Source organism: Schistocerca gregaria, chromosome 7 (assembly GCF_023897955.1).
Source record: "Schistocerca gregaria isolate iqSchGreg1 chromosome 7, iqSchGreg1.2, whole genome shotgun sequence".
Classification (NCBI taxonomy): Eukaryota; Metazoa; Arthropoda; class Insecta; order Orthoptera; family Acrididae; genus Schistocerca; species Schistocerca gregaria.
The window spans coordinates 566771714-566785499 of record NC_064926.1 but is presented as its reverse complement, the minus strand read 5'-3'; the positions used below and the strand labels follow the sequence as shown (position 1 = coordinate 566785499).

General features: G+C 44.4%; 1 protein-coding gene across 1 annotated transcript in view; it reads left to right on the top strand.

The window, feature by feature from the left end:
- Positions 1-9533: 9533 nt before the first annotated feature.
- LOC126282477 (adipokinetic hormone/corazonin-related peptide receptor variant I-like) overlaps positions 9534-13786 on the top strand; it is a 128321-nt gene continuing 124068 nt past the window's right edge. Inside the window, exon 1 of the mRNA XM_049982134.1 lies at positions 9534-9542. Coding sequence (XP_049838091.1) covers positions 9534-9542 — 9 coding nt within the window. The remainder of the gene's footprint in view (positions 9543-13786) is intronic.

The window sequence follows — 13786 nt, the reverse complement described above, 5'->3', positions numbered from 1 at the left end:
ACACTCGCAGCTACAAAGAACATTGCAAGTGACTGTCGTAATCAGAACAAAGTATCGAGGACACTGCACGGGTGCCATTCGTGGTCAGACACAATAGCGCAATCATCTGCCTTTATGTCCAAGAATCAATTACTCGCGGTGTTACTATATTTTCGTCCATACCCTGTACGTATCTTGTGAACATGGCAGCACGTCGCGAGTTAACAGGCTTTCGACGTGGGATCATAACACACGCGTTACGTATGCGCCGTAGGATACTGGGGATTAGCTAGAGTTCGGCTCTCCGTGTTCAATACTGTTTAGTGTGGGTCTCCACTATCGTAAAGACATAGTTTGCACGCGCATAGGAGGCGACAAGTATTCGACTTTAGGAGGTGAAGTCGCCACCGGGGAGCTATACGGTGCGATCGGCCCTTCTTCGGTGACTCAGATCGCCGCAGATTAGCTGGCCACACACGAGGGGATTTTAGCGACGGCTCACGGATTCTGCGAGTATTCAGTAACGGATTCTTCAAATGTACAGTAAGTACACATTTCGTGGGTTTTAAGTATGCATCAAAATAAGACTAAGAAGTGAAATAAAGTTTTGTCTGAAATTGATTTATTTTCGAGTTATGATACATAATGTCATTTGTGGTAGGCTTTACATCATAGGTGTTTAGAAGATCCTGGAAATGGCAGACGAAGATCCGACGGTTAACTACCAACCGTATAAGTAAGTGCCACTATAGGGGTTCCTCAGTCAATTCTATGGCGCCTGCTAGGGAGACAGTAATTCCACCTTTTCACCTGCAGAAGGTACAGGAGCTGTCGCCTGTAGATGACGCTGGACGTCAGAATTTCTGATAGTGGTTACTCGAGCGCTATGCTGCTGAATCACTGTTTGTTTATCGGGTGCTGTTTATGGACGAGAGCATCTTTACTCGTACGGGCGTAGTGAACTCTCATAACATGCACGTGCGTGTGTATGACAATCCTCGCGCAACTGCAGCAAGAGAATATGAACAACGTTTTCCTGTGAACATTCTGTGTAGTATGGTGGGCAAGTAGTTACTCGGACATCATGTTATTCCACAGCGCGCGACAGGCAGAGTTTATCGATAGTTTTTGGAACAAGAGGCGGTGCCGCTATACATTTCAGGCTGGGAGGCAAGAGAGAGTACCTCCATGTTGTTTATCACAGGATGTGGACTGGTCGAACAGGAGCAGTTGCTTGACACGCCTGATCTTAACCACCCTGGGCTTTCACCTTTGGCGCCGTCTCATGGAGCTCATGGATGCTGCATTGAGAATGTAGCAAAACTATAGCGGCGGATTGGAAATTCGGTGAAGAATGAGATGAACCGGGACTGCAAGATTCCTAGACCGGTAAGACGTCGGGCATATCACTGTTTTCGTCTACATGGACGTCATTTTGAACACGTTGTGCAAAAATGTACAATTTCGGGTCCAGCCGTGCCGTTGTATTCTGAAAAGAACTAATTTAGTGAGCACTTGTGCCAACGGCCTTGACGCTGTGGTAACACCGGTTCCCGTCATATCACCGAAGTTAAGCGCTGTTGTGCTCGGCTACCACTTGGACGGGTGACCATTCGGTCTGCCGAGCGCTGTTAGCAAGCGGAGTCCACTTAGACATCGTGAGGCGAGCTGAGGAACTACTTGATTGGGAAGTAGAGGCTCCGGTCTCCTAAACCAGTTTTATCCTCCGACTGCGAAAACATTCTGTTGGCACTCACCTACACAAGGAGAAATGATCATCACGATAAAATAAGAGAAATCAGGACTCGCACGGAAAAACTTAAATGCTCGTTTTTCCCGAGTGCCGTTCGAGAGTGGAACGGTAGAGAGACAGCATGAAGGTGGTTCATTGAACCCTGTGCCAGGCATTTTACTGTGAATAGTAGAGTAATCACATAGATGTAGATGTAAACTGATATACAGCCGGGAGAGCGATGTGCTGACCCTTTGCCTCTCCATATCCAAATCCAGTGACGCCTGTGGCTGAGGAAGACACGGCGGTCGGTCGGTACTGTCGGGCTTCCACGGCCTGTACGGGCGGAGTTTAGTGTGTTTTAGTCTTGCACTTATCATCCCTGCGCTACTGAATACCTCGGAAAGCAGTTTCACATGAAACTTTATTTGACATTTCACACTTACTTGGATGAATATATTACACCCACGTAGTGTGTACAGTTACTTTTGAATCACCCTGTATATGTGCTGTTTGTTCTTTCAGATATATAATTAACGCGAGGAGGCCAGTGATCTCTTCAGTGCGGATGCACAGCAAGCTCTAACTCTTAAGGTAATCAAATAAATGCTGCACAATAATGGACAATGGGCACTACGTTAGTAGTGTGTGGATAAAATGAGAAATTGCGTCTAATGGAGGGCGTGTTAGCGTAATCTGTGCAGCTACGATGACCAATGTGCCCGGATGACACAGCGCTCAGAGCATTTGCATAGTAATAGGGTTTGAATGCCAGGGCGCCACAAACTTTCAACTTCCCCATTGATTTCAGCCAATGCCTGCTCGCAGCCAGTGTCTTTAATTCCTTTGTGTCTAGATTCTGCAAAATCTGCAGACCTCGCCTACTCGTACAATGGACGAACGACTTGCTGTCATGTGGGGAGTCAGGAACCGTTCCCACCTGGGCTGCGTGTAGACAAACAGATGGCAGCAGGCGTCGAGCTACTCCCACTCCCCTATCTATGACCTTCGTCCATTCACACACAATGAATTCTTCTAGTGGGCCACACAATAATTGTCTGGGTAGCCACTTGACTGTGTTGCTGTTGTTCGAGGTTGATGCATACCTCTACGCAAATTAGCTTTGTGCAAGCCTCTTCATCTCTACGTAAACACTGACACAAATACCGCTTTCTTGTGGGGAACCGCACAGTAATCATCGTTTTAGTCATTTATTTATTATTACTATTCTTGTTGTTGTTGTTGTAGGTTAATGCACTTCGCTACGCAAATGTACTCCGTGCAAGCCTCATCTGTTGATAAATATTGAAACATGTACCGACATGAACCTGCTTGTTACAGTCCAGCCCCTAGATTTCTTTGCTCCCGCATATTTCGCTCCATACCCAAAATAACTAGTGCCTGACGCTTAAGGACGTGTGCTATCATCTCATCCCTATTCCAGTCAAGTCGTCATTTTCTTGTATCCCGAATTCGATTCCACACCCCTACATTAATACCTCTTTGTTACTCCCCATCGAATGTTCACAATTCTTCTGTAAAACTACATTTTCAAAGCTCATGTTCTTTTCTTGCCTGTAATGGCTGTCATCCCAGTTTCACTCCAGACAAATACTTTCAGAAATGACTTCTGCCACTCAAATTTACTTTAGGAGTTATATTAACCAGTCTTTTCACGAAACGATTTTTGTGGTTTTCTAATCTGCTTTTTATATCGTCTTTGTAATTCCGTGATCAATTATTTTGTTTGATTAAATAGTCCATTTACGACCTCCATGCCTCATTTCCTAATGAAATTCCATCAGCACTTTTCGATTCCATTACCCAAGTTTTACACTTTACAGTAACTCGGTGCAAAGAGACATCTGGAAGTTTGGAGAGTGGCGCTACTCTATGGACACAGATCGTTCGAGATGAATGGGGCAGTTACTAAAGTTCAGCAGAGACGCTCGGAGCCGCTAATGCACACAGACAGAGGGATTTCAGTTATGACGTTCGGCAAACAACACGTAATGCATTAGCAGCTCTAGAGTTTGAGAGACATAACTGCGGACTGACGTGAAGCTTCGACAACAAGTGGCTGGTTGTTCGTGCACTCGAGAAAGCAACTCTGTCTCCTCTCAAACTATGACGTCAGACAACCGTCCCCATCAACGGTCCCCGGTAGATGTTTATCAGAGAATCAGATAGCGCTTCCTGCTCTCGACATTATGCGGCGATAGGCTGTGATCCGTAATTAGTCGATCTATCAGTCACGACTATATTGATATGTGCTGTGCATTTTAATTAATCGTTTATTATAATTGTATTCACAGTACATAATGGCAACCGCAATAGCACAGAGATGCGGAGTTTGGAAAACCAGCTGCAACGAACAGAAATGCATCTACCCCACAACTACTGTTTTACAGGTTTTATTGATTACGTGTATTTTGGGTGAGTTTCATTAAAGTATTAGATTTTCATTTTGACTGTCAAATAAAGCCGATGACTTTGCGTATTCAAGCGTCATGTCTTGAAAGTCCTCGTGACGGTTCACGATCAAACCTGGTGACGGTTCAGACCCTCGTTTGGCCATCTAGGCCAGTTTTAAATTTTTTAGCTTTTCGCTTAATCGCTTCAGGAAAACTCCGGTCTTCAGGAAAGGACACGGCCGATTTTTTGGGTTCTGTACGTCAATCGGTAAAAACAGAACTTTATAGGATCACTTTGTCGTCCGTCTGTATGTTGTGCTGTTAAGATCCTCTATTTCTTAAGAACAGGTGAAGGTATCAAGTTGTAATTTATGGCAGGTACTAAGTTCTGACATCCCTTGCGGATGTAAAAGATCTGAGCTTCTAAGTCAATGCAGTCAACAGATCCGGCCATTGTGTCACATACGTCGATACTCGCAAACTTACTCATCAATTCATATACATGATGTATTTACATACATGCAAGGCCTGGTGATCTAGCAGTAAAGCGGGCTTGAAGAACCAACAGGTCTAGGGATATAATATCGGTTGGGCCACGGATTTTTCGGTCTTCATTTGAACCAAGCCGTCACCTCTCAACGATGTGAGGAGTCGCCAGAAACAGCTCATGGTTCGGATTCCGTATTTAACTTCAGATCCCCTTAACCCAGTTGGAGGACTGGGGTAGCTTAGGGATAAGCAAGTTGACGAAGTGGCGTCCTATAGAAAGACCTGCGCAGTGCCACTGAGCCACATGAAATTATTACTGGTGTCTACACTGAAGAGCCAAAGAAACTGGCAGACCTGCCTAATATCGTGTATAGCCCCCGCGAGCACGCAGGAGTGCAGCAACACGACGTGGCGTGGACTCTACTACTAATGTCTGGAGTAGTGCTGGAGAGGAATGACACCATGAATCCTGCAGGGCTGTCCATAAAGCCTAAGACTACCTGGGGGAGGAGATCCCTCCTGAACAAAACGTTGCAAGGCATCGCAGATATGCTCAGTAATGTTCATGTCTGGGGAGTTTGGTGACCGAGGGAAGTGTTTAAAATCAGGAGCGTGTTCCTGGAGCCACTCTGTAGCAATTCTGGATGTCTGAGGTGTCACATTGTCCTGCTGGAACTGCCGGTATCCATCGGAATGCACAATAGACATGAATGGACGCAGGTGATCAGACAGGATGCTTACGTACGTGTCACCTGTCAGAATCGTATCTAGACGTATTGGGGGTGCGATATCAGTCTAACTGCACACGCCCCACACCATTACAGTGTCTCCACCAGCTTGAACAGTCCCCTGCTCACATGCAGCGTTCATGGATTCATGAGGTTGTCTCCATACTCGTACACGTCCATCGGCTCGATAAAATTTGAAACGGTATTCGTCCGACCAGGCAACAGGTTTCCAGTGATCAACAGTCCAATACCTGTGTGACGGACCCAGGCGAGGCGTAAAGTTTTGTGTGTGCCGTCATCAAGGGTACACGAGTAGGCCTTTTGCTCCTAAAGCCCACATGGATGATGTTTCGTTGAATGGTTCGCACACTGACACTTGCTCATGGCTGAGCACTGAAATCTGCAACAGTTAGCGGAAGGGTTGCACTTCTGTTTCGCTGAACAAATCTCCTCGGTTTTCGTTGGTCCTGTACTTGCAGGATCTTTTTTCGGCCGAAGAGATGTCAGAGATTTGACGTTTTACTGGATTCCTGATATTCGCGGTACACTCGTGAAATGATCGTACGGGAAAATACACACTTCATCGCTACCTCTGAGATGGTTGAAATGGCTCTGAGCACTATGGGACTTAACTTCTGAGATCATCAGTCCCCTAGAACTTAGAACTACTTAAACCTAACTAACCTAAGGACATCACACACGTCCAAGACCTTTGCAGGATTCGAACCTGCGACCGTAGCGGTCGCGCGGTTCCAGACTGGAGCGCCTAGAACCTCGGAGATGCAGTCTCCCACCGCGCGTGCGCCGAGAAACACATTCAGACTCACTTAAATCTTCATAACTTTCCATTGTAGCAGCAGTAACTGGTACAACAGCTGCGGCAGACACTTGTCTTATATAGGCGTTGCTGACCGAAGTGCCGTATTCTGCCGGGTTACATATACTTGTATTTGAATGCCGGTACCAGTTTGTTTTGGCGTTTCAGTGCATATACGCAATTACATTTGCACAGAGCGCTCAGAGTGCGGATACTTCTAGCACATGTTCGGTTTTTTCTCTGTTCATCCGATATCCTATTTTAAGTACCATTTAGCTGCGTGGTTAGAGGCGCTATGTCACGAAATGCGTGCCTCCTCCCGCCTGAGGTTCGAGTCTTTTCTGAGCCATGGGTGTGTGTGTTGTCTTTAGTATAAGTTAATTTAAATAGTGTGTAAGTCTAGGGACCGATGACCTCAGCTGTTTGGTCCCATAGGAATTCGCACACATTTGAACATATTACGCACCGTTTCTAAAGGTCTCATAGTTCAAAAAATGGCTCTTAGCACCATTGGACTTAACATCTGAGGTCATCAGTCCCCTGGAACTTAGAACTACTTAAACCTAACTAACCTAATGACATCACACACATCCATGCCCGTGGCAGGATTCAAACCTGCGACCTTAGCGGTCGCGCGGTTCCAGACTGAAGTGCCTAGAACCACTCTGCCGACTCATAGTTGATGGAATATTAGGCACTTATGCTTCTACCTTGGTAACCAACTCTAAAAGACTATGTTCATTGAACTCCCTGCCACGCACCTCATTGTGAATAGCAAAGTAATCATGTCGATGTAGGTGTACCAGAATTTCTCTGCAGCTTAATCACTTCTTCACAGTCGTCTGATAAAAGTAGTGCCCCTCCTGTATCGATAGTTCCTATGATAAAACGTCAATTTCTCAACAAACGTAATACTGGTTTATTTAGACCAATATGCTGCAATCTATTTCCTAGGTCTCTCAAAGTCTGTATGACTAGCTTTTCCATATAATGATGCCAAACAAAACGAGTGATGCAGAGTTGTATTAGCCTCTGAAACAAGCGACCAAATTATATCTCCAGATCTGCCATTCACTGACTTTCAACTTGTTAGATTCTACTTAAGTCTCTGTTCCATATATTTACTTGTGCTTTTAACGGCTTAACAGTTCTTTTCATTCTTATTTAAGTAAAATTATTTTTAAGAGCGAATATAATAGTGTGACTATGAAGTGTGGTATCTATCTGTAATGAAGAATAGACCCATTTATATAAACATGAAGTGGCAGTGCTTAAAGTCTGGATGAATATCTTCAGTGACAGTCATTTTTGTGAAGTAATATCCGTCTTTTCTCCAACATTCTTCTGTTGACACTTCCTGCTTTACCTCTCCAAGTGGTAGCCATGGTCTGTTGAGAAGCTTGTTCTGATCTAAGTTTCTTTAAGTGAGAATAATTACACATTTATGATCAGTTCCACAAGAAAGTGTACGCCATCTGTAATCAACGCGCTTTTGTACACAATGTGAGAGTTGAATGTTTTGTTTTGGCGTTTGCAGTTTAAAATGACTGCAAAATGTCTGAAGCGTCACTAGGCAGTGTTCCTTGTAGATCATCCAAACGGACAAATACTTTCGTACGGAGCTGCTGCTAAAATTTCTAGAAAGTCAAACACTTTCTTACATAGTGGGTCGAACGACATTTAGAGGTAGGAAACATGGATGATTTAATGTAGAGGGGGCTTAGGTGCCAAGCTATAATCGATAATGGCGACGATTTGATTAGATATTAGCTAATTGTGCAATTAGTAATAACATGTATTTTCATGTAAAGATGTGTTAAGGATAGTGTCTGTTATTGCATACAGATAACGGCATAAACATTCTTCTGGGACTAACTGTATGTTCAAGCACTGTGTAATGTTCTTTTCTTTTGTACCATTAATACACTTGGTATGTTATTGGCAGGTATTTTAGTGGAGGTATGGATGAGTCTTAATTAGGAACGGAAATAGTTGGCTTTGGTGATATCTGCGTAACCACCGTTACGGCCATGCCAGTAAGATAGTACTAAAACTGTCTTGTTCTTCAATTCACGAGGCCCGATTACTTACTACAAGTAAAATCGGCGCACTTGAGATATTCAGAATTGTCGTAGCCGCGAAAATAAGAAGCCAAGCAGTAAAATTTTGTACCTCATAAAAAATCTGCAGACTTTTCGGCAGCCAAACTCATCCCCTATGGAAAGGTGGAAATACGACGTTTTCTGCCTAGTCATTGCAGTGTTTTGTTAGAGGAGCTCTAAAGAATAGGCGTATAAATTTGTATACACTAGGTGCCGAAAATGTTAACCGAACAAAATAAGGTAACAAGGGAATGAAAGGCATCCAGTTTGTGGCTTCATTACGGAGGGGGAAGTGTTTTAGGCGTAAACTGCGAGTGCAGACGAGGCTTGGCTTCGTTTTTTTGAGCACAAGTCAATCGGTGTAATGGCATTACACAACATGGCCGACAAGGAAAAAATTAAAAACATTGCGTTCTGCTGGAAATATTGCGCTGACAGTCTTTCGGAATCCAGGGGGTGTGACTATGGTTGATTTTTTGGACACAGGGTGCACAGTGAACTCTATCCAATACGTGAAAACCTTCAAGAAGTTGAAAGTATATCTTGATTAAATCGCCCAACAGATGTTCCAGCGGATATTCGTCGTTTGCTCCACAGTGCAAGACCACACTCCAGTCACATTGCAGCTGGCGAAACTGCTGAGCTAGACTGGAAAGTCTTAGGTCACCCACCATACAGCTCTGACTTTGCATCATCAGACGTCCACCCGTTCTGCCCACTCAAAGAACTTCATCAAACTTCTCTCTTCGAAGCTGCGGAGACTCTGAAAAAATCCCTGCTCCAGTAGCTTATGAAGGAGGACCATGGGTTTCATCGCACATGAATACATGCTCTTTTTTCAAGATGGAAAAAGGATGTCGACAAGGATGGTGATTATACTGAAAAGTGGCAGATTAATCGTGAATGTTGTACCTGCTGCCGTATGTATTTGATTAATTACATATTTCTGGTAAGGTCACACGCTACTCGTTAATATTGCGTCCTGCGGTGGCATCTACCTGTTGTTTTCCAATGACTGGTTTTGTGCCACTATAAATTAAATATGTTGTTGCCCCACCTATTTAACTTTCTTGTAAAAAAAGTAGGAGGCATTACTGAAACAGCAGCTCTTGTATGAAATGGTTCTCCCTAGCAGCGACAGAGGAATAAATTATGTTGAATTCAAATAGAGTAGTTGATAAAGGGAACATAAGATAGGAAGTTACCAACAGAGAGAAAGCGGAAAATTACTCGAAGCACCTTGCAGTTACTGTTTAAAATACCTTGTTAACCATGGGGGAGGTATACAATTTTAGCACTAATGAACAACGTGAAATGCGACGAATGCACAATCGTTGAACCACTATAATTACAGATCAGCAGCTTATTGCAAGCGAAGCGAAAAAAAGGTCGAACGTTTTCTTGCTCGCTGGACAATATCTTTACTATACAATAACAATACATAACATTACAGACAAGGAATCTGAAGAATTCTTAAGAGAATGGTATTTGAACAGAAGCTCAAAACACATATATCACATTCAGTTTTTAGTGGGACGAAAACGCTCATTTGAAGATAACAGGTCGGTGACACCATAAGACACAAGGTAAACCAGTAGGACGCGGTCTCACCAGATAGAAGACATAGATCAAAAAAATTATTTAGTAAAAAATATTTGTAAGTTGCTCACATCTCCGGAAATCTTTTATATAACCTCACATTTTAATTACCTGACTAATAAGAAAAACTAAATCTACCACTGAACTCATTAGAATTTTTATTTAGACGTTTGATAAGAGAAAGCACCTGTAGGAATGATATTGTACCCGTTGGCAAATCATATGATACCTTGTGGTGCAATTCCCTGAAAAGCGTAGCGTGTGAGACAGCGGATGATGTGAAAGTTTAGACAGATTTCTGAGACCAGTGCGACTTCCGAATAAGACAATTATCAAACAATGTTTATTTTAACAGTGTGTCAAACGTGGTGAAATTGCGCAGTGCAATGAATGGTAAGGTTGGGTGATAACGTTTGACCCTTAAAACAAATTGTAAGCTGTAACTGAAGAGAAAAGGAATAATGGTAAGACTGGTATTTCATTTAATCATTTACCTACAAATCAATGTCAAGAAATGATTGACGCACTCGCGCTAGCTCACCATTATCTTGAAAGCAACACGAAGAAGGTTTTATGCACGTGTAGCATGACGCAATTTGAAGATAAGGACTCGAGAATTTCAGGTATCATGATATTAAAATTGGAATGTGGCAGATTTTGTCGCTAACACTTGACTGTACGAAGATTACATCTTATGAACAGATATAAAAAATCCCTAGCGTAAGTAAATATTTAGAAACTAACACATAAACGTTCAAAAAACGTAAATATCCAGTAGAGACACTTTATGCTTCACTTCCAATTCCATGTCTTTAACAGCTAGAATATTATTAACATTTTATAACGATTGGTGACGTTATACACTCTAATAGAGGAGTTTCAGCTTAAGACCAGACATCGAGCCGTGGAAGTTCCTCTTAAAACGTTGTATTCCTCCTTCTCATCTTCCACGCCATATGAATGACTGTTACATGCAAACATTGTTAGTGAAGTTTCTAAAGTAAGTTATCTAACATTATAGGAAACGAACGTTACATTATTTTTTCTCATGGCCGACGAAGTTTCACAGTGAATCACAATACGTGACACGAAGTGCCACTAAAAATGTCTGTTGCCGACGTGCATCAGTTCTCTGACACTCTATTCAGATTTTAATCGAATCGTCAGACTTCTGTGTTAGCATACGGTTTGTTCAGACCTACAAACAGCAGCACTTGCGCGGAGGTAAAGTTTGCTGTTGCCTGGGGACCAGCGCCACAAAGGGTCCGGTAGCAAAACAAGTTTAAAATGAAAACCGGCTTTGTCTTGGTACTGTTGTACGAGTAGCCATTTATTAGTTACCGACACAGATGTAGTTGTTTTATAGAAGCTATTTCGGATGAAGTTCTCGGTGGGCAAATGAAGTGACTTGAGTCAGAATTTACCTCTCATAGCCCCGTGGCGCCCTCGGAACAAATGCCCAGATAGGATACTGACTCGTCATGTCATAGCATGGCCTCGCGACGCCTCTAAACGACTTACCGGGAAACAAGTAATCCCTTCACCCACGATTCTTCGAAGAATCCAACTTCAACGTATAAAATAACTCCAAACGTCTGATTATATTACACGTATAAGCGAAAGAAGTTCGGAAAAGAGGTGAGATCATCTTTAAAATTTGTTAGAAGTAGCTAAGTGCGCTCAGTATCACACACTGGATGAATATAATCAGGGTAACTTGGAGTCTGCTTCAAGAAGACATAGTTTTTCTTGCATTCCAGTGTTTATAACCTTTCATCTCCTGAACTTCGTGTCTTAGGATGATGTAATTTCGTAGATATAAGATTGGTGCATAAGTTCTTATCGTTTTGGTTTTGCATGTTGGTATCCCGATTGCTATGGACTTACTTATCGATTGTCATTTTTTATTTGTAGTTCACTGTTGCTGTTAGAGTTTACATATTTTAATTTTGTCATTTGGAGATAGTGAGTGCACTGTGGGCGCTGGAGAACTGAGTGCCAAGTGGAGGAATCTGAACATTTCTGATATATTCTTCTGTTTGAGTTCAGTAGAAGGATGACAGTAGCGGAGGCAGCGACAAACATTTGTGCAGTGTATGGGGATAATGCCACTGGACTGAGCACGGTAAGAGAAAATGGTTTTCTCGTTTAGGGAGAATCGTTTTGACATTAGTGAGTCTCCAGGTTCTGAAAGACTATTTCGGGTTTGATGAAGACTGCTTAAACGCATTAGTCCACGATGATCCAAGTCACTGTACTCCACTACCGACAAATGTGATGAACTGTGATCTATCAACCATAGTCCTACATCTGCCTGTAATGGGGATGTTTCAAAAATCTAGTGTGTGGTTACCACAGGCTCTAACCAAAACCACAAAAATAAGTGGGAGGCCATATGGGCATCTGTGCGTGCTCGTCACGAAGTGGCTCGTGAACGACACCGCCCATTCCTGCCCTGCATCGTTACTGATGACGAGAGATGCTGTCCTTGTGCTAACATAAAGAAAAGAAGCGAATGGCTGAACCCAAACAGGCGGCAGCTACCCGCACAAAGACTTACGTACATCCACAGAAGATTTTTTTTATTATTCTTGTGAGAAGCACCATGGATACAGCAATATAAAAAAATGAATGACACACAGAAAAAAATTAATTGCAGGCATATGAAAATATATACACTCCCGGAAATGGGAAAAAGAACACATTGACACCGGTGTGTCGGACCCACCATACTTGCTCCGGACACTGCGAGAGGGCTGTACAAGCAATGATCACACGCACGGCACAGCGGACACACCAGGAACCGCGGTGTTGGCCGTCGAATGGCGCTAGCTACGCAGCATTTGTGCACCGCCGCCGTCAGTGTCAGCCAGTTTGCCGTGGCATACGGAGCTCCATCGCAGTCTTTAACACTGGTAGCATGCCGCGACAGCGTGGACGTGATCCGTATGTGCAGTTGACGGACTTTGAGCGAGGGCGTATAGTGGGCATGCGGGAGGCGGGGTGGACGTACCGCCGAATTGCTCAACACGCGGGGCGTGAGGTCTCCACAGTACATCGATGTTGTCGCCAGTGGTCGGCGGAAGGTGCACGTGCCCGTCGACCTGGGACCGGACCGCAGCGACGCACAGATGCACGCCAAGACCGTAGGATCCTACGCAGTGCCGTAGGGGACCGCACCGCCACTTCCCAGCAAATTAGGGACACTGTTGCTTCCGGGGGAATCGGCGAAGACCATTCGCAACCGTCTCCATGAAGCTGGGCTACGGTCCCGCACACCGTTAGGCCGTCATCCGCTCACGCCCCAACATCGAGCAGCCCGCCTCCAGTGGTGTCGCGACAGGCGTGAATGGAGGGACGAATGGAGACGTGTCGTCTTCAGCGATGAGAGTCGCTTCTGCCTTGGTGCCAATGATGGTCGTATGCGTGTTTGGCGCCGTGCAGGTGAGCGCCACAATCAGGACTGCATACGACCGAGGCACACAGGGCCTACACCCAGCATCATGGTGTGGGGAGCGATCTCCAACAGTGGCCGTACACCTCTGGTGATCGTCGAGGGGACACTGAATAGTGCACGGTACATCCAAACCGTCATCGAACCCATCGTTCTACCATTCCTAGACCAGCAAGGGAACTTGCTGTTCCAACAGGACAATGCACGTCCGCATGTATCCCGTGCCACCCAACGTGCTCTAGAAGGTGTAAGTCAACTACCCTGGCCAGCAAGATCTCCGGATCTGTCCCCCATTGAGCATGTTTGGGACTGGACGAAGCGTCGTCTCACGCGGTCTGCACGTGTAGCACGAACGCTGGTCCAACTGAGGCGCCAGGTGGAAATGGCATGGCAAGCCGTTCCACAGCACTACATCCAGCATCTCTACGATCGTCTCCATGGGAGAATAGCAGCCTGCATTGCTGCGAAAGGT